At 37.8% G+C, this 21,554-nt stretch overlaps 2 protein-coding genes across 2 annotated transcripts in view; one reads left to right on the top strand and one right to left on the bottom strand.

The window, feature by feature from the left end:
• Positions 1 to 734: 734 nt before the first annotated feature.
• On the top strand, positions 735 to 3,104 carry LOC121957121 (arf-GAP with dual PH domain-containing protein 1-like). Its single transcript, XM_042505639.1, has 3 exons — positions 735 to 927; positions 1,115 to 1,343; positions 1,429 to 3,104. The coding sequence occupies exons 1-3, from the start codon at positions 796 to 798 to the stop codon at positions 1,455 to 1,457; spliced, it is 390 nt and encodes a 129-aa protein (XP_042361573.1). The 5' UTR covers positions 735 to 795; the 3' UTR covers positions 1,458 to 3,104.
• A 13-nt stretch (positions 3,105 to 3,117) lies between these two features.
• Positions 3,118 to 21,554, bottom strand: part of LOC121957120 (ras-related protein Rab-26-like) — a 67,673-nt gene continuing 49,236 nt past the window's right edge. The window contains exons 6-9 of the mRNA XM_042505638.1: positions 9,841 to 9,906; positions 7,745 to 7,801; positions 6,760 to 6,836; positions 3,118 to 5,553 (exon numbers count right to left, since the gene is read on the bottom strand). Coding sequence (XP_042361572.1) covers positions 5,454 to 5,553; positions 6,760 to 6,836; positions 7,745 to 7,801; positions 9,841 to 9,906 — 300 coding nt within the window. The 3' untranslated portion in view covers positions 3,118 to 5,453. The remainder of the gene's footprint in view (positions 5,554 to 6,759; positions 6,837 to 7,744; positions 7,802 to 9,840; positions 9,907 to 21,554) is intronic.

Genomic DNA, 21,554 nt, shown 5'->3' with positions numbered 1-21,554 from the left:
GGCCTTTTTTTTTTGTCTTTTTTCCCCACATCGTATACTTTGACTTGTCTCTACAAGCTACTATATGTCGTTTTTATCCATTTTAATGACCAGTTATAGTTTGACATTTTTCGACATACTACACTATGCTGTTTTTGGCCATTTTTTTGACATGCTAAATTATGAATTTTTGGACTTTTTGGCCTTTTTCCCCACTTTGTATAATATGACGCATCTCTACAAGCTACTATATGTCAATTTTAGCCAATTTTATGACATGTCGAACTTTGACTTTTTTGACATACTATTCTATGGTGTTTTTGGTCATGTTTTTGACATGCTATATTATGAAGTTTGGGGAGTTTTTTGAAATTCTAAATTATGACACTATTTGCGCTTTGTTTGATATTGTATACTATGACGTTTTGCTACAAGATATTACAAGTCATTTTCAGCCATGTTTTGACAAAATTCGATATTTTTTGACATACTATACTATGGCATTTTCAACCATTTTTTTTTACATACTAAATCATGACTTATATAACATTCATTTTGACATTGTGTACTATGGCGTGTCTGTACATGCTATAATATGTTGTTTTAAGCCACCCTTGTGACATGTCTCCATGCCCTCGTGACGTTTTTTTGGACATACCATAGTATAGCATAATCAGCATAAAGCGAAAATATGACAAAAAAAGTCATACTTTAGTTTGTCATCGAAAATATGACAAAAAAGTCATAGCAAGGCTTGTCGTCCAAAATATGACAAAAAAGTCATAGTATACTATGTCGTTTGAATAAATAATTTTCATGCTCTTCCACAACTCCATTAAACTTCTCCCATTTGTTTCTCACTTTTTTGTCAAACAGCACACAGAGGGCTTTAAGAAGAGATGGTTCACAATGGATGACAGGAGGGTCATGTACTTCAAAGATCCACTGGTATCAAAACCTCACTTCATAAGTGAACTGCTGTCGTTACACACTTTGACCAACAGATGCTGCTATGCCCTTTTCTGTGACCTGTATCTGTCTCTCTGAGTGTTTTTGTTCCTTTATGAAACTACACACCAGTTTCTTTTGTTACATTCAAGATGGTTGAAGTATGTGTTTCTCCCTTCGCCTTCAGGATGCCTATGCACGAGGCGAGGTGTTTATTGGCAGTAAGGAAAACAGCTACACTGTGCTTTCTGGCCTCCCCCCAAACATTCAGGGCTACCATTGGCAGTTTGGAATTACTATAGTGACCCCAGACAGGAAGTTTCTATTTACATGTGAGACTGAAGAGGATCAGAAAGACTGGATTGCTGCATTTCAAACTGTAATCAACAGACCAATGTTGCCTCAGGAATATGCAGGTAAAATGAGAGTCCAACTCAGTCATTAGTTTATCTAGCTCTTCTTAATTTCTGTGATATGTGATTTTTCCCATTCTCTTTGCAGTGGAGGCCTATTTTAAGCACAAACCATGACTGTCTTAGTGTTTGATGACCTGTTGGTGCGGGACGAGGAGCAGGCACTGGAGCTGGAGAAAACGAAGAAACTAAGATACGAACTTTATGTCATCATAGAAGTCTTTATAAAGACTTAGGCCAGAGATATACTTGCTTTAAACTATGGGTTGGCATGTGCATGATGGCTATCTTGTGTACCCTTTGTTCGTTTGGAGTGTTTGTTATGCACATTCATAGAATTATGCAATACACTTATTACCTGTAGGGGCAGTAAGAGAAACATACTTGCCATTGTCAAGATGTGCCTAATATAGGGGCCCTGCATACCATTTACAAGTGCACCACTGTTGCTTTTTCTGCTGTTGTCTCAGAATTAACAATTAAGTAAGCTCTTCAAGTGTTGCTGTAGTTGCCAAGTGTTGTTTATTATCTACATCATGCAAATCACACAGCTCTATATAGTTTGAGTTCTTTGGTGCCATCTCGTGGAATCCTCTTCTAACATGCGTAGTAAATATGAGTGTATGTGAACATTTACATTCACAATGCAGCCGGTTGTCGACGCGAACACAAGGTTAAAAAGCAAGTATATATCTGGCCTTAAGGGTGTCAGAGCAAGAGACTGAAAGGTGAGACGTTACCATTCCAACAGTGACTCCTTTACATGCTATTCTGCTCAACGTCACCTCCATCATGTGCCAGACCCATTTCTTAGGGCGTCCAAATCACTTCTAAACTCATGAATGTCAGCTTAACTCACTCTTCTTTTACGTGATGTGACTGAAATACTTGAAAGAGGTCAGTCATCCTGACCTGACCTGACCAGAAATTGTTTGTAGAATCAGATTTGCTGCTGCTCAGATATCAAAATTTGTTTTTTTCCTCTGTAATCAGTAATGTACGCATAAATACTTAAATTGCTCAGAAACAACTGAATTAAGTGTACATTGCAGCAAAGTGTAAAAGCTGAGCCCTTCTGGAGAGGTAAATGCAGACTAAAACATTATGTACGACTCTAATGAGAAGGAATAATGTATACATGGTCTGCAGATATTCACATCTATTTACAATACATGTGTACAATAATATTTAATTCTCAGTGTATTTATTTTTTAACAGTCTAATTTGTTATAAGCAGCTTGTAATGTTTAATAAGTTATTTTTTTCATTTTTGTACACTCAAGCAGCTGAATGTAAACTGCTCTGTGTCATGTTTATTATCACTTTTAAGGATTGGCTTGCATTCCCTTTGTCTCTAGTTTTTGTAAAAGTATTACAATTGGGATCCCATATAGTATTTACATTCATGTGGTATAATTATTTATCCAGCAGAGGGAGACAGAGGAAAGGTTCTAAACTTACTACGGCCCCCATGGAAACCCTTGGAGCTCATTAACATCATGAAACCAGTGACTGAAGGTGTGTGTACATTAAATAATTTGTGTAAGTGCTGAAGAGAAAAGTGTGAAGATGTTTTTGAGCAGTATTACGATGAAGCAACAATGCCTTTGTTCAAACATGTAGAGCTAGGATCAAGCAAACTATGCTTAAGTGTCACTGAATCTGTACGACACATTGTTTTGTCTCACTCTCACTCACTGTGGAGTTGTCTAAGGGGAGAATGTGTAAGAAAATTTGAATTATGGTCATTATTAAAAGGGTAAAAGCCACATTAACTTCTGTTTTTATTGTTGTTCACTTTCAGTTACAAGACAGAAGTTGCACATTGAAAAGTAGTAAAAACAAAAAGCTAATACATTACTCTATCAAGATTGGAAAAACATTTAAATGTACAGTAAACACTGTACAGAGAACCAGTTTCTATGACTATGATGACATTGACCAAAGCAACTTATAAAAAAGAGGCCCTCTTTTATGAAGACCAAGTTAAATATTGTCAACTGATTATAAGAAACTTACTTGTCAAATGCTTAAGAAAACATGGCACTATATACCCATTTATATATTTATGAATGGAAAATAAATGCAGCTCAAGAATGTTTGCACATCTGACTACAAATGAAACATTAAAAATATGACAAATATACACATCGGTGTGTCATATACAATACTTTAAGTAACATTGTGAATATACTGTAGATCTTAACTCGCCCAATAACCCCCGAAAATTCTACTCGTACGCTTATTTACCATCTAAAGTGCTGCTATCCTCCTAAATCAAAACTTTTTTTTCATGCAGAAAAAAAATGTAAGTATTTACAACATGTTTTAAATAACAATTTCAAAATAATATACATATATTAAGAAAGAGGTTGCATTAGAGCTTTCCAAGATTCAACAATGATCCTTTAATACTGGAAAACTCCCCAAAATGTTTTAGGTTCTAACCCATGCAATGCCATGTTTCTGCAGGTCTTTTTTAAACTACTGTATACTTAATTTTTGATCTAAGGAGTTCAAGTCTACTACAAGAAGAACTGATTGTGGCTAATAATGCTATTATTTATTTCATTTAATTGTATACAAAATGGCAACATCAACTACTAGATGTAAGACATATTCCCAAATATCCACAGCTGAATCATGGAAATGCTTGGATTAATTTTATGCTGGTGAGCTAAAGTGGCTCAAAAGAGCCTGTTGGAATTACTGACATGAACACAGAACTCACGTCACTATATGTCTATTAAATGAACATTCATCCAAACGCTGAGCAAGATAACATTAAACCAAAATGTTGACATTTTAAATGATGTGATTGATTGATGTGAAAAATACTGTATATGGCTTTACAAGAAGACCATAAACTCCTTGCACAATTAAATAACACAATGTAATGCAAAGGTAGGTGTCTTTAGTTAAAATATCATGCAGCAACAGTCAAAGAAAAAAGGTGAAAGGGTAAATTCCAAAATTTTCAACCTGGACCACATGTTTCACATTTTTGTGTCTAAGTTACTAATAGCAACAACAATTTTTGACAGTATTGTCCACTATTAGTACAAGGGGCTGTAATGGTGAAACAGGCTGCAATGTGACCACCTGGGGCATTTTCGCACCATCACATTACATCCACTAAAAATCTTTTGCTGAGAGGCACAAGTTATTCTCAGTGTCAGAGTTAGAGTAAGATTCTTTTTATTTAAGCGCAACGGCCCAGAAATCGGCATCGCCAAACCCACCAGACTCCATATAAATGAACCGTACTTTTATTGTGTATGGAGCCAGTATGTTTTTACATCTAACCAGGTGAATTCAGGGTTTTCTTCAACCAAACCAGAGTTATTTTTTGTTTTGGAAAAGCGAGAAGATAACCAGGATAGCTTTTGTGAGATTTGTTTTGTGTGAGTCAACTTTAAATGAAGTGTGTTTTAAAATGTTAAAATTCCTGTTCATTTCAACAGCGTCTGGTGGCTTTGTTAATGGTGATTTTGGGGCTGTTTCTGGTGAAACAAAAGGATCTTACTCTTTACAAAAATGCCATATCAGTTAGGCTGCCCCTCTCAACTGTTGTAAAACACTTAAAACTGAAATCTATGCAAAAACAAGCATTTTTAGAAGACCTTAGTTAACAGTGCGAACAGGCCTAGAGTGTTTACATTGCACCCTGTTTTGACTGCAGCAGTCTTGCTTAATACTGGACCTGCTTCATTAATGGTTGTCACCTAGATACAAAAACATTGAGAAAAGAGGGTCAAGTTAAAAAAAAAAAAAAAACAGTTACCCTTTAAATACTGAGGTGTGTAGCGTCTAACTTTGTTTTTTGCAAACCATAACCTGGGACTACATGCACATCTGCAGAGGGAAGTGGAGGACAAAAAGCAGGACTTACAAAAATAGTGTAGGGCAGTGTGTGCGCAGTACGACAGATGAAGGTCATGTGGACTAAGACAGGGAGGTTTGTGAGTGAAGAAACAGAAGGACAAAAAGGTACCTCGCTGGAGCTGACTCCTCATCTCTGATCAGGTTTAAATATGAACACCAACAGTATGAATGTGATCCACACTCACAGACATATAATCTCTCAGATCCAGGTAATGACTGGGGCAGTCTTTAAGACCTGCAGCAGCTTGTGGTTTTCATCTCCTTGTTTACGTACTCCTGGAGCTTAAACTTGTCACTGGGATCCTTCGCAGACCGGTGCTTCAGCTCTCTAAGACAAAGGAAGAGATGGTGAGGTTAAACAAAACAAAGCCACCCACCGTCGACACTACAAATGTTCAGTTTATGCCTTAAGTTTCCCCAAAAACTAAGATTAAAACTTCCATTATTATAACTTTACCTGGAAGTCTGACCTTCACTATATTTGATTTGACACTATAGTGAAGTAGGAGACGTGTTGTGTCCAGTACTTATAAGTTTTGAAATTAAAAATAAAAAAAAAAATAAAAGTAAGTAAATAGTTTCTAGATATGGTGCTCCAGGGTCAAGGTCATTTGCACCTTACAAAAAATGTTGGTGGCCCTAACTCAAGAATTGTTACACTAATCTTGACAAAATGTCATACAAATGTCGAACAGGATATAATGATGACACTTTATATCCAAATGGTCAAAGGTCAGCTTCAGTATAACATCATGTTTAACCAAAACACTTTTCTGTTCATTACTCAGTGTCATAACTCTGGAACAGAAGGGGAGACATTTGGTCGGATACTCGATTTGTGACACTAATCTTGGCTTTCCACCTTGAAACTGCGCTAATTGTAGAGATCATCTGTGCTGCAGCGGAGAAGATGTTTGTGAAGCATCCACATTTTCATGGACATGGAAGTACACTGTAAGTGACGCTTGACTGATTCATGTTAGTTTCAAGTTTATGTCTAGAGGGGAATTGTAGCAAGTTCACCAAGCAAGGAGGTTTTTGGTTAATCATCCATCTGGTCAAAAATGAACGAACAAATTCCTTACGTACCTTAGTATCAAGTATATTTACTAGTTTATAAAGACATGATTTATGCTGCATTCACATGGACGGAAGACGGTATACTCCTTCTCAACAGCACATTAAAAAAGCAATCTGACGGAATGACAAGACGGCATAAAGAAACATGCATGACAATGTTTTGATGGCTATATTATATTGTTTTCAAAGAATCATATAAAATAAAATTATTTCTTGATTATTATTTTATGTAATTTTTCTAGTAATGTAAAGTAATTGTCCAGATCACCCCTGTTTTCTTCAAATGGGAGGGAGCTATGTAACATCCAGATGTAAATTCTGTTGTGGAGGACAGCAAAAAGTTAAAAAAAATTAAAAACAATATCCAGTTTTTCATCTTCCATCTCCCTGATTCCATGTGAATGCAGAAGTAATCAGACTGAGCCACAACACTTGCAGAGAAACTGATACTCACTTAGCCACAGCAGTGAAGGCCAGCTCTACATTGAGACCCGACCTGGCGCTGGTCTCCATGAAGGGAACTCCGAACTCCTGAAAAGTCAAACCAATGATGGTTATTGGAGAAATTCACCATTTAATGCCCAAAAGACTCCAACATGTATGATAATTTCACATTTTTAAACAGTCTGCTGCTTCTCCGATATGCCAAAAAATTGCATAAAAACAGTGCAAAAGTTCACAACCGAACTTCACAGCACAATAGTGAACTACTTTCCTTTGGATAAACTCAGCGCAGTTGTGATAAATTTGTCTCCCAGATTTTCCTCAGCAGGGGAATTTGTCTTAGCCCGCAGTGATGATAACTGATGTGCTTTTTTCCTTCCCAGACTGAGCCTTAAGTTACTTAGTGGCACTTTATTGCTCCCACTTCTGGGGAGACTTGCTCGGCTGTCTGCTATTTGTTTCGGTGTGCCATATTGTAAAGCAACAGTCGGGGAGGTCGATAAAAGGAAATGTTTGCTCCTGGTTTCAGCGCTTACAGGCTGCATTTGTAGCAACCAAGGCTGTGGAAGTCATTATGACTGACATGGCAAAAAAATGTTTTGCAGAAGGTCAAATTCCTTTATAAATCTACACAATAAAGAAGAATCTGTACAACTGATATTTGTTATGAAACGTCTACAGAACGGTAATACACCTAAGGTGTCTGGCCTTTCTTTGTCAAATCTATCTTTTGGTATGCAGGTGATACATTTTCCTCACAGGGCAGAAATAAATGTGCAAGTACTGATCTCAAGATAATCCCACCTCTCTGTAATATTCATAATCTTCTCATCTGCCATAGAAATTCAATCAGCCATACAATTACCTTTGGGAAATTACATGAAAGGAGAAAGGCTTATGTTGAAAACCTTTGGGTTTCAGTGTGTAGCTTGTCACCTGTGGCATCTGTACAATGAAAATTGTGCCCATATTTTTGTAAATTTTCAATTACTCACCTTTGCAAGTCTCTCACCATCTTCTCTTTTCACCACCCTCTCGTGAGTGGCATCAGCCTGGTGAAACGAGAAAAACAAGGTCACATGTACACCAGCATCAGTGATAAACCACAACAACCACCCACCAACTGTGCAGATCTGCTAGCTATTTGTCCACAGTTTACATACAAGCCTCTTCCTGGTGTTCAGGTCTGACGGCAGCTAATGAGTCAAGATTGACTCCCAGGATGCTAATTAAGCACTGATATGGAGTGTGGGGAGACTGAAACAGGACAGAGCTCCAAGGCAGAGACATCTGTTCTCTGTTCGGAGGGAGGGATGTGAATGGCAGCGCTAGAAAAAAATGTGTAACACTGATATTTGCAAATTATCAGGTTGAGATATTGTCAGATGTTTGTATGATTGGAATGAAAAAGAATAATTGAACTTGTGGAAATATTACCAGCCAAATTGTCACCAGTGATTGACTGACTGAGCGTCAAGTTGGTTTGGTTCCTTTTTCTTAAATGTAGTTGTGCTTGAGCATTTACTGTATGTGCTTGATGGTGTGCATGTATCAAAGTTGGGGGTCATAAATGATGCCAATAAGAAAACTTCATTTTGGAACAGATACCACAACATTTTTATCCCCCAATACATGAGGAGCATTAAAATGTGATTTTCTCTTTTCTTTTGTTAGATTTCAGAGTGTTTGTCTGTCTCTTAACAATTTCTGACTTCCCTACCCTGTATGTGGCACCAAAGCCCCATGGTTCCCACTAAAGATAAGAGCTTTAATAAAAAATCTTATATATATACCTTCATTTACACATACAAGGGTGAAATCATTTCCTAAAACAGCTGGGCACTGTAGTTGTATTTTTGGGGACTATTTTCCTCTCTGGATTAATGCACACTTGGTGCTTTTGGGATTATTTACAGGAGCAGAAAAGAATGTGTGTGTGTGTGAATGAACTACAGTGCCCATTTTTGCCGTAATAAAGGAGCCTGTCACCAAGTACATTAATGTGTTTCAGCTGCGACCAGCGGCTCTATGTGTGGCGCCGTTGGTTGGTCTGCTGTTCCACAAAAAATTCTCCATCCATCATTTTTTCATCCAGTTTTTGCCTCAAATTTTGCATGGAGGTCAAGTGTGTGTGAGAGAGAGAAGGTGTGTTTGGGTTCATGCCAATTGGTTAAAACCTTGGGGGTGGAAATGGGAGCATGTTATCTTAAATGGGTGCATAACTTCCAAACGGATTCCTCGACTTGCCATAGATTTTGTGGAAAGTATGGTCGTAACCACAGAAAAGATGATTAACCATTCATGCTGAATGGCAAAAAAGAGCAAAATATGGATGCATGAACGTACTTGGTTGCAGCTATTTCTATCTCGAGCTTTTAATAGAGTTTTGGACAACATGGAGGTGTACAGCACACACTAATGAGCCGTATATCAGACTTTGGATAAACACACAATAGGCTACTTGTTTGTAAGACCAATTCATTGTTGAAATATATAGAATATAGCCGGATTTGTCCTATAAATTCAACACTATTAAATTGTGCCTGAATTTAAAGCTGCCATACAAGAATTCTGCCTGATTAAAATATATATTCAAATTAGTAAATGGTTTATTCAAGCAAGAAAAGATATTATTAATTAATAAGAGAACTATAAGTTAGGTCCAGTTTGCAGGATTTGGTGGCAACTAGAGGTGAGGTTGTATATTGCAACCAACTGAAACTTCTCTTGCGTACTAAGTGTGTAAGAGAACTATGGTGGCTGATGCAAAAATTCAAATAGCCCCATCTAGAGCCAGTGTTTGATTTGTTCTTAGTTACTGCAGAAACAACATGGCTAACTGAAAAAGGACCCATTCGGTACATAGATATAAAGAGCTCATTTTACACTTAAGAAAATATAGTTGCAAGTATTATTAAACAATTCTGGCTCATATATCCCCTTAAATCCTGCATGCTGGACCTTTAAATGCTATTATCTTAATACTTCATTTGGCACCAAAAATATTATATAGTACTTAAGTTTGATTCACAGCCCTAGTGTGCATGTTTTTTGTTTGTTTGTTTTTTTACAACTTTCCAACAAGTCTTGCCTTGTTCCCCAGCAGCATCAGCACCACATCCTGTTGGGCGTACTCATGGATCTCAGTCAGCCATGCCTAGTAACATACAGGACAAAGAGACAAGAGAGAGACAAACAGAGAAGCTGTTAGACAAGATGAAGGCCATTATGAGTATGAAAACCCCAAAAGGAACAACCTGAGACAAGAGACAAGAAAGAAGAAATATGTAGTACACATAAAATGGGTCCAGGAAGAGAAATCCTTGTCTGGGACTTGTCAAGGACAAGCCAGAGCATTAAATCTAATAACATGAATAAAGAGGAAGAGGAAAGTAAGAGTGACTGCAGCATTTAGAAAATGAAAATGGGCAAAGGAAGAAAATAAAATGTGCAGACAGGAAATAAGGAGGCAAGGACAAAGAGATTAAAGGGATAAAAGCAAGAAATAGTATGTGAGAAGGAGAACAACTGTGAGAGTTACTGTAACAAACTCTCATCATCAGTTTAATCAACACTGTCTGCTCCATGCTGCCTTAACTACAGTAAACACACAGGGGAAAGATAAAACATTACAGGCCCACAAGCAGCACTTCTGACAGTATGGGCTCCGACAGCACCTGCACCATCCATTCACGCTTAGTGAGCATTTAATCAGCTCAGACAGACACCTGCAAACCCCTCCTGCTGAAAAAAATATTCCTCGTCTCAGCACAAAGCTTAATTGTACCCACAGTGAATAACACCACATTGGATTTCTGACTGGCTGGTGATCAATCCGCCTTTTCTTTAGTAGTCCTACTCCAGAGCTGTTTCCCCCTCAGGCAGCTCCTCTGTAATTAATTCTGGTGATGACTCTGTGTTTGTAATAGGATTTCACTGGGGTCACCTCCAGCCAAAGGTCAAGTTAAATAACAGGAGATGGGATATGCAATGTGTTGACACTGCTGCCTATGAAAAGCAGAGTGGTTCAGGAAGACTATCCATTGAAATCTTTATTTTAAAAAAATGGTAATGAATAGCATCATATAAAAAAAAAAAGTAAGAATATGAATATCAATCATCCTGCTTGCGGTCCATTTCTCACAAAGAAATCGACCCTAATTCACGTCATTTTTAAAACTTTCCTCCAGCCTATCTGAGTCTTCAGTTGTAGTCAAACTATCCCACATCCAAACTCAGGAGCTTCACACCTTCATCAAGTCAACTCCTCATCCAACAGAATGATGCATAGCCCTCTACAGGCTCATATGATTAGCATTGCATGTCCATTGCCCACATGCAGGTGCTTATAAATAAAAGATCTGGACTTCAGTCAGCTACCACCTCCCCATTGTACTGCAAATTGAACTCATGCAGTAAGTCACCCACTTTTACAAAGGCTGTAAAAAAGAGTTATTTCTCATAAGACTACATTTGGTTCTAAATGTTTGTTTAGCTGAACGGTGTTTAAAAGAAAAAAGAAACACAATATAAATGCAGATAGAAAAAGGAAAACACATAAATCTTGGCTCTTTCATTTTGGCCTTTTATTTAGGTAATATAAACTGAACTTTGGTTAGCTTACTAATTGTATTAATAATAAACCGAGCAATGATTAGCTACAATTCAACTAGGGAGCTTTTTTTCCCATACTGTTATACATACACTGCCACTAGACTATGTCGTTTGTCTCTTTAACTTATCCTCTAGTACAGTGAATGTCAAATATAGGGCCCATAGGCCCTTGCTGGCCCACCAATAGATCCAATCCTGTCCAAAGGATTGCTTTTTTACACAAAATATTGATGCACTTGTGAAGGTTATGGTTCTCTGAATGAAGCAATGAAACAATGAAAACATATTGTGTCATATTTAAAGATATTAAAAATTGAGCAAAATATAGTCCATAATCACCTTCAGTGCAAATGAATCTGTATCAGACTAACAGTATTAGTCCTCTGTTTTGTAATCTCTATAAACAAACACCTGCATGTCTTTTTTAATGGAAACACTTAAACTATGAGATCCATGAGATGTAATTTAAGATAAGTTTGGTTTGTTCTTTAATATTTCTGTTTCGATATCTACCTGCTAAGTAGTCACTTTTATGAGGTCAGCATACACATATGTTCTACAATTAGTTACAAGCTAAACTGTTATGGTGCGGGAAGCTAAAATAAATGGTTAGAACTGAAATCACGGCTCCGTAACGCATGAGAGGCTGTTACTTGTGGTGTATGAGATGTGTGGGAGAGTATGAGTGCCATATCTAGTGCTACCACTATTTCAGTGTGTCTGTGACTGACTGAAGTGTCTGTAGCTTATAGGTTAAGCTAATGCTACTGTATTTCAATGCTGGTCATAGTGGTGGTGCTTGGAGAGCCTAATATTTTCTGAGGTGGTGCGTGGTGTAAAAATGTAGGTATTATTTATAGGTTATTGTGTAATGGCTTTACTGTTCTGGTCCATTTTAGATAAAATGAGCTGTATGTGGCCGATCAACTGAAATGAGTTTGACATCCCAGCTGCAGTTTATTGTGTTGCCTTTAAATCAATGCTGACTTATGTTTGTGATTTGATGTGCTTTGGATTTAATGAGGTCAAGGAGGTTTGGTGGTCTGAGGGACCAGATGGTGGCCCTGAGGAACTTTAATAGGAGTTCCACCTGTAGGGAGTGGAGGACTGACTGAAAGGACCATGAGAGACGTTTAGAGACAGTTCCAGGAGAGCCTGTGCTATTCTGAGATTGCTGAGTAAAGACTGGGTTGAGCTGTTGAAATTTGCATCACCAGTGCTCTTCAACATAGTGCTGAAGGGGCAAAATGTTACCGAGGAACCTTTTGCATATGGATAATTACCTGAGTCATGCATAATTCAAGTTTTTGTCAAGGTCTCTCATCAGTCACTAAGGTCAACTGTCTGTCATTGTCGCTTCTCTTTGAAGTTGGCTCATCTTTGAATTATGTGCATCCTTTATAGGTGGGGTGTTTGTATAAGGTGACACATATGAGACAAGTTAACATTTTGCTGTGTATATTTGGCCTTTGTAAGAGAAGGTTATTGTTCATCTGTTTTCCCCCTTTAATCCTCCCACAAAGAATCTGACAGCCTGCCTCTTGAGTTACTCTCTCTATATGCTGAGATTGCCGATGATGAACCATAGCTTGTAATTAGATCATTCAGCTGCTTATAGTGCAGAAGAGGAATGACGTGGAGTGTCTTGACAGCAAAGATGGATCATCGCAGTAAATGTGATTTAGACATTATCAATTCAATGAAAGGAGATGATGGGTTGGTGCATTTATCCTGTTTGTTAGTTATAGGTGCTGGTGGACCTGTAATGGCTCCACTGGTACCACAAAATTAATCAAATTGGAAACTAAAAAATGATTCCAGTTAATGAATTAACCTGAGTAAATGCACATGTACTTGTGTGAAAGAGAGCAGACTCCAGTTTTGAGGAAGTGATAATTGACGAGTATACAAGCTGACATGAATAAAGATACAATGAACAGCCTGCTACTGAGAGTCATTACATATCTGTAAAAGGCTGAACAAACAGTGACTTCTTGTTGTCAGAATCTCTTACAGTGCAAACAAGGCTTGAATTATGAGGCTCTGGAGTGCCGCATTTTACATAAAAAAAAATCCTGTAGAATCTCTTATATCAGAAGCTACCTTTATATCATATCTTAGTCTCTCACTTCAGATTTACTCTTATATTCTTGAAGATAAGATTCACACAATGTGCATTAAAGCCATCTGTAGACTGTAAACACTGAAAGCAGTCTCTTTTGCTGCAACTTGTTTAAGTTGGCTAACTTGCTTGCTAACAAAATGCAACATATAAGAAACACTGCTGTTTCTTGTGATTGTCTTCTTTAAATTTTATACTGTAAGTGTTAAAGGAGTATTTCACTACTGGAAAGATGGTCTTTTCATATTAAAGCCAAACAGTGCACTAAAATTTTAAGTTAAAGTTTCTGAAGCCATTTCAAAGAGAGAAATAAGTGATACAGGAACACAACCTGGGTTTATATTTGATCAGAGCTGCCTAGTGTTAATGTTTGTTCAGAGTTTGGTCTAATTTTAATAGAGAGGGAGAGAGCAACAGGCCTCCACTTCTGTCCTCTGTTTCTGTGGTGGTGGGCATACAAAACTGCAGAAGCACAATCTTCCATTAAAGCAACAGCCCTAAAGCTGGGAAATGAGCGGGGATATCTGGCTGCTGGTCACAGTTCATCTATACATACTATTCACGTTGTAATGATAAAAAGCTGCCTGGAAATCCACAAAGATTATCCTTTTAAGGGCCATCGACACCAAAAAAGACTACTGTAACTATAACCATAACGATGTAAGTATCCACACTGATGAACGCTAACGTTTTGTAAAGAGTGCTGTCAAGCACTTCTGATTGCTGTGCGCTCCAGCCGTGCTGGCAGCTCAGGGAAATTGATACTAATGACACGTTACTGCTGTACCTTGCTCAAAGAAAGAAAAAGAAAACCAGAAGGGTATGGATTCACAATCAGGTGGTGATTCAATGTGTTGCACAATTCAGGACACTAGCTGCTGTGATGTTCCAGTATTTACAGACCGGATTGCTCCAGAACACAGACCAACAATAGCAGACATTGGAGAGTAAAATCGGGCAGATAACCAGCTTTAATTGTGCTGTGGATTGCCTACTTTTATGCTTTGTTTTTTTTTTTAAAATTATAATAGAGAACAAACTATTACGAGGAGAGAAAAATCTATCAAACAAACCTAAGAAATCACCTCTGGGTGTCATTCTTCTCCAATTTCCAGTGCATCAGTCAACATAGAAGAACGGAGCAAAACCTCATTAAAATAAAAATGTAGTCAGTTTCCAAAGGCAAGATGATATATACAAGATTTAAAGTTTTATTGGATATGCCAGGCTAGGTGGAGACGTTGTTTTGCATGCATGGTTTTTGATTCTGATGGGCTGTTCCTGCCGTTATTGTCATATTGCTCTGAAAGTACTCTCATTGATACTGTTTGCCACTGTCACTCTTGTTATAGTTGTGGTGTGGACTTATGGCTATCCACTTGAGACAGGACAGTAATTATGTGTAAGCGTATGGTGTGAGCGGTCGAGCCAAAACGAGCTAGCAGGCGATACGAGTGTCAGTGAATGCATCGGAGTATACAGAGCACAGCAGAAAAATGGGTCTTTGCCTAGCAGTAAAAGTTGTCAGCTTAGCGTACATATGCAGCACAAGTCATAGTTTTAAGTTAATAAATGCTGCTGATTCTCAAGACCAAATAAAGCTCCCGTGTGTTGCTTTCCAGCTGCTGGTTAAAGTGAGAGTTAACCCTGAAGTCACTTCAGCTGTGGGGTTAAACAAATATCCCCTGTGCTAGCTGTCTACGATCAGGGAGCTGAAGAGTGGTTAACAATTGGTCATGTTCAAGGTAAGAATATTAGACAAGCCAATCAGACACAGAGAACAGCAAATAACTCTAGTATCCTCAGTGGCCATGGCTGAAGGAACTGAGCTGGGTTCATCTTTTATTCAAGACTAATATCATGATCCCTGACCAAATGCTCAGGGTATCAAATGTCAGTGACAACGTGGCACTGTTCCAGAGGAGGTAGTACATTTCTCTTCTCATTGCCCTTTACAATGACAGATCACTAAATAGTGAGGCAAATCAGATGCAACTGGAAGTCTGGTTTGTTTGTAGCAGCAAAAAATCCCTCTGTGTACACCACTTAAGGTTTTTATTCTCAGCAACGCGTTGAGTTAAAACTTCAGTTTGAAAGTTTCTACAAAATTTCCAAATAACCCATTCAGTCAATACTAACAAAATGAAAAATGATTGTTTGCTATACTGAATTTCATAAAGCTAAAATGCCAAATGTAGGGCTGATACTCGGGCTACCTTTCCTTAACAGTGGAAGTAAGAGATGATAATGACAAAGAGACTGATGTGACGGAGGGAGAGATAAAGGCAGAGGGGTGACAGAGAGACAGAGAGGGTGCCAAAAGGAAACGAGATGGAGAGACAGACAGTGACAGTGAAAAGGTAAGACAAAGACCAAAGGATCTGTATCAGAGAGGAGAGAAGATAAAAGCCCAGGCAGACAGCTGCTTGCTGCTGCGTCGTGACATTGGCGAGACAACTTGTCACTTGCAGAGGTATGTGAGGGTACTTGTGATGTTGCCTGTTCTTCTTTTGTCACTGAGATAAAAAAGCAGAGCTGTGTCCTATCCTGAGATACAAGACTAGTTGGCTCGACTGAACGTGCAGAAATATGTTTGTTTTTTTTCCCAAAGACGTTGTTTTGACTTTTATAATAGGCAGAGATGAAAGTCACAAATTAGATTTACTCTTGTCACTGTAACAACCCGTGATGTGTCCATGGCATAACAATCAAAAACTGTCAAGTACCAAGACCATCTACATCATGTCTGGTCAGAACCGTAGATTTGTTTTCCTACTGTTTGATCAGATAGTTTAAATCAAAATGTTGCATTTGACATTAAACACATCAGAAGTCTGGCTCCTCTTGTTGAAAGAACAGTTATGTAGAAAAAACCCCCAACATGTTTCAATTTCTCAGAGTAAGAGATCAGTAATGAAACAGAAGCTTTGTACTGACTGAATGAAAATTTGTAGATTTAACAGAATGCTTGTTGCTAGTAATATAATTTAAAAAAAAAAAAAAATCATTTTAAGGTATGCACAGCAGCAGTTGTTGGTTTCTGTTTGGGAACAGTATCGCTAGCAAGTAAAAATCAACTCTAGAGTCACTGGTCACTACCTTTATAAATTCCATACCTATTTATATGGTCTATGGTTCGGACCTCCCTTGTATGCTGCCGTGCCCAGGAACACAACAAAATAAGAAATAAAGTAGAATTACCACCTTACGATTGTTTTCAAGTTGTATTTACAGTCTGTGCAGACTCATACATGGTATTTTGTTTTTAAGTGTTTTTTTTTTTTTTGCAGAACATTATAAAGTCACAGTGACGTTGACCTTGGATCTTCACATAATCATTTTATTCAATCAGCCAATTGTGTAAAATTTTGTCATATTTAACGCATGAATACTTGAGTTATAGCCAAATTCTAACCAGTTCATCTTTGAGTGAAAGTAGACTTCTGTGTCAAATTTAAGGAAATTTGCCAAAGGCAGATTTGAAATATCAGGCTTATGAGAATGAGACAGACATGAGGTCACAGTGATCGTGACTTTTGACCACCAACCAGTTCATTCTTAAGTCCAAGTGGATGTTTTTGTGAGTATTGAAGAATACCCTCAAAGTGTTCAAGAGAATGGGACTTTGTACGTACAGATGGACCTTTTAGGCAGTGGTACTATTTCAAAAGTACTGCATTAGCAACATTATTGAAAAACCTAAACAATACCAAATCCTAATAGCATATTTTTAAGATACATATGTTTCAAATCTGTGGAAAATCTTTTAAGGGATTGTCAGAATTCTGCAGCTGCAGATTCTGCTTGGGCCTGGTAACTGTTTACTCATAACAGTATCCTTGTTGTTTCCCCCAAAACAATGAAAAAATATGTAGCATTACCAGATAAATTTAGATGATTTTCCCTGAATTTCCAATGCATTCTAGTCACTGACCAAAAAGTATGCTTTCCTTACGCCGTTTACTGAATCTCTTTCCATCCTTCTAAAACTCGGGCAATACTTTGCTCAATACAATAATGACCGTGACTTAAATCTCTCAGGGAGCCGCAGAGTGACTTTCAACATGACCCAACTTCCCCTCTGTTGCACTTTTGTCTAAGCAGATTTGCTACGGGTGACAAAGCTATTCTTGCCAAGCTTTGATCAGAGTATTACACCAACAGACAGAGTGCAGAAGTCTGCACCAACAACACGCAGAGTCAAAGTGAACCCACCCTCAGGAACGTAGTGAGAAAGTAGGACTTCTCCCCTGAGAGGAGGTTTAAGCTTGGCGAGACAGCTGAGCTAAACGGAGTGGCACAGTGTCAGTGTCTGACACACGAGGAAGACACAGAGAAATCCTGTCACACTCTGGGTCGTGTGTGTATTCAAACATTCATACAGGTACAAAACCAGGCAGCCAAAAACAAATCAATACTTGACTCACTGAAAACTGGGGTTAATCATGTTTGTATTAGCATTTTTTTAATCTATCTATTGACCTTTGTGGAAGCGCTTTGTGTTTTCTTCTGCAGATTTAATAGGCACACGCTATCTCTAATAAAAGACATCAGTAATTAAGTCCCTTCTGTGTTATAAAACTTCACATCATAAAAAACAGAAAACAACAGCCTTGCATGCTGATTTCTGTGGCCTGACAGAGAGGAGAAAGGCTTTTATGTTTATAAAAGAGCAGCTGACACGTCTCTCTGCCAGCAAACAAGAGTGTGAGACATGTCTGGATGACTGATGAGCACTGAAAAGCTGCAGCCACAGAGTGAGAGGTGTCTATCCTCACTCCTCTTGATTCGCTCTGCCAATTTGTTTGTGTGCCGTAGATGCTGAATATATGCGCTGACCCTGAACCAGTTTCTCTTTCAGTCAGATAAGTTTACAGTTTTCAGAGTATATAACCCTGAATAATAAAAAAAAGTGAGTAATACTGAATAAAGTAATTGCTTCAGCTCAATGGAAAATCCCCCCCTTGTTATTCATCTATTGAAGTCTTTACAGATAATGTGATTCAGCTTGGCCCTCTGACCAAACACCACAAAGACAAAAGAAACACAAGTGCACATTGCCAAAGGGAAGAAAAAAAAAATACATATTGAGATGAAACAAGGTCAACTCAGAGCATTTGCAGATCAAAGTCTTTTCTTTGGAGAAAAACCAAACCAAAATAAAATATAACACTATGCCTGGGTTTCCAAGTTGCTCTGAGACTGTAAGTAAGCTTACATACATGTGACTCTTCTGTTTTTAAAGTTGAAGTGTTAAAGGGTAAGTATCTTACATAGGCTGTATAAAATAATGGACACAATGACCGTGACGTCGACTCACTGGTTTGTGGACTGCCGTATTAAAGCCTAGAATTGGACGAATTTTTTTTTTGGAGCCGGAAGTGACCATATTTGAACAAGAGGGTGGTGCTGTGGAGGAGCAACTGTGGCGATGCCTTCGGGACAGCCTGTCACTCAAGTGGACTGCCTTTAAATGTGCATATCTTTACACCTTAACAAAAAATAAATGGGTAATTTATATAAAAATGAACTCCCTGTTCAGTTGTCCTAAATGTTGACCATTAGCTGTAGATACAAAAAAAAAAACAAAACAGTTTTTTTACCATGCTGTAAACATGTTCATTTCCACTGTACAGTTGAGGCACTTTAACATGAGGGGCTATGTGGATTGCATCACTCTTGGAGCCAGCCTCAAGTGGCCATTACAGAAACTGCAGTTATTGGCACTTTCGCTTTATTTTTAAGCCCTGGAGGTTGCCGCCAGGTATCTCCACATTCATACATAAAAATTTGTTTTGAAAGTTCTTTTCTACACTGTAACAAGCAAAAAAAATCGTCACGGTTCCCCAGTAATGTTGTCACAATATGGAAATTGGTAACTCTGATACAACCCTCTGAAAAATATCAGAATTTAATGCCATTTTCAATGACCCTGGGAAATCTGACATTGAGGGCACACAATTAAAATTTATATGAAAAACATAAATATAACACAGCTAAAACATTACACTGATGAATTTTTTTGGTTAGTAGCATAGAAGAGCAGAGCGGCTATAGTAAACATTAACAATGAGAAAGAATGAGATTCTATTTTCATAGAATAGATAGAATTAAAGATACTTTATTCATCCCTGAGAGGGAAATTCTGGTGTCCAGCAGCCCATATTACAAGACAGCAAAAAGTAAACATTAGACACTATACATTATATGATCTTAAAATAAAAATCCTTTAGATAGAATAGAATATAAAGAATAAATAACGGTGAATGAACAAGGGAATAATGAGAAAAAAAGAGTTCTATAGTAGATTATAATAACCCATTGCTGAGTAAATAATAGTATATTCAAAGGTATATTGGAGGCTTTTGGAAATGCATGTAAAGGGTAATAATCAGTTAAAAGTATGTTTTTTAAACAGATTTTTAAATTGTAAAAATCTTTTTTTCTTTTCGGTTTCTCATCAATTTAAGATGAAATTAAAGTATTTCTTACTGATGACACTTATTCAGTTATCTTATAATGAAGAAGAATATAGTGAATATTTTAGAAAATCTTCATAAACGCTTTTCTTTCCTTGAAATGACTGCATTAGTGCACACGTTAAAATGATTTCTTTGTTTTGCTTTTTTTCTTCTGAGCTGTTTGAAAAGCCTACCTTTCACTGTCTTGTTATATATTAAAAAATAAATTTAGAAGAGCTATTGGAATATACCCCTCTGATTCAGTATGCTGTGGTTTTGATTCTCTTTACCTACTTTTGTGACATTTTCATGGATCTCGTGTGTCAAACGACATGCATGACGGCGAGAAAAGCAGAGGTGAAGGACCAATTATGTGTGTCATTCGTAGTGAGTCAAGAGGTAAACGAAATCAGTCCACAAAAACCTGCCAGCGCAAGACAAAACGTTGACCTCATGAATGGATTCCCCCAAATTCTGAATGTCTGAATATAAAAGAGGAAATCAATAATTTAAGACTTTCAATATATGACGAATTGAAAAGAATGGAGTGTGAAATGTCAAGTGCCAGCAAAATGGAGATTCAGCGTGAGCAGCCTGAAAGGTTCCAAAGCTGCATAACAAAAAGAACTGAAGTCATTAACCTGCAAATGTGTCACTTTGCCACATTTTCATTAAAATAAATTGATCTGTGCGGCATCTAACCTCATGGCAGGACTGTAGATGTAGAGCTTCCCCTGTTAGGTGTGTGCCAGTTTTGAGATTGTGTGCACACACACGGTCCTCATTATCATGATCCTCCATGGCATGTGTGCCAATTGTTACCAGAGACATGTACTGTGTGTCAGAGATGGGGTGTGGAGCTCGGCGCCTTCCTGTCAATCAAACTGATATCTTGTCAGTCCTCATGTCAGTCCTTGTAAACACAGTTCCTCTCTTTAAAATTCACATTTTTTTTTTGGTCTAAAGAAGCTTCTCTTCGTGGAGATTTTTTTTGGCATTTATCAAGTGCATTCATTGTGTTAAGACAAATTTTATTTCAGATCTCACACTGGAATTGATACAAAATAAGCCACAATAAAATAAAGAAGAAAACAAGTGTAGAAAAGCTCTGAAACCACCTAAAGCCATATAAAGACTTCACTGACTTTGAGACATTGATAGTCACCCTGTGTGGGAGGACGGTGACCTTTGCTGAGATACCTCTACTTTGATCCACCATTTCTTCTTTTGCTATTACGATCCCAACAACATCTTAGACCCAGCGCTAACGTCTTGACATGCTGCAGGCTTATTAACACTTCTGACACCAAGTGGATTCTGCAACAAAACTGTGCACTGCAAACACATGCAGCAGCGCACATCCACAGTAGTGATTAAATCAAAATCTCTGGTTCTATCTGGTTAGAATTTATGGCTGCTGGCAATTTTAACTGTATAAAAGCTTTCAGACAGGTTTAGAAAAAATCTTTTGTAAAGAAGCTACAATAAACTTAAAAAACCCCACAACATTAACTGTTGTTGTCTACTGTATTTTGCCTGTTTTCCTTTCTCCCTACCCACTTTTAGGACGGCTGTGGCTCCATGTTAACGTTTATGTAGATTATGTTC

This window comes from Plectropomus leopardus, chromosome 17 (genome assembly GCF_008729295.1).
Source record: "Plectropomus leopardus isolate mb chromosome 17, YSFRI_Pleo_2.0, whole genome shotgun sequence".
NCBI lineage: Eukaryota > Metazoa > Chordata > Actinopteri > Perciformes > Serranidae > Plectropomus > Plectropomus leopardus.
The sequence above is the reverse complement of the archived record's forward strand: the minus strand, read 5'-3'. Positions and strand labels throughout refer to the sequence as shown.

Coding starts and splice junctions, on each gene's coding strand:
- LOC121957121 (XM_042505639.1), top strand. CDS start 796: ATGCTCTTCCACAACTCCATTAAACTTCTCCCATTTGTTTCTCACTTT. Junction 928..1,114: donor TGTACTTCAAAGATCCACTG/GTATCAAAACCT, acceptor CTTCGCCTTCAG/GATGCCTATGCACGAGGCGA. Junction 1,344..1,428: donor GTTGCCTCAGGAATATGCAG/GTAAAATGAGAG, acceptor TTCTCTTTGCAG/TGGAGGCCTATTTTAAGCAC.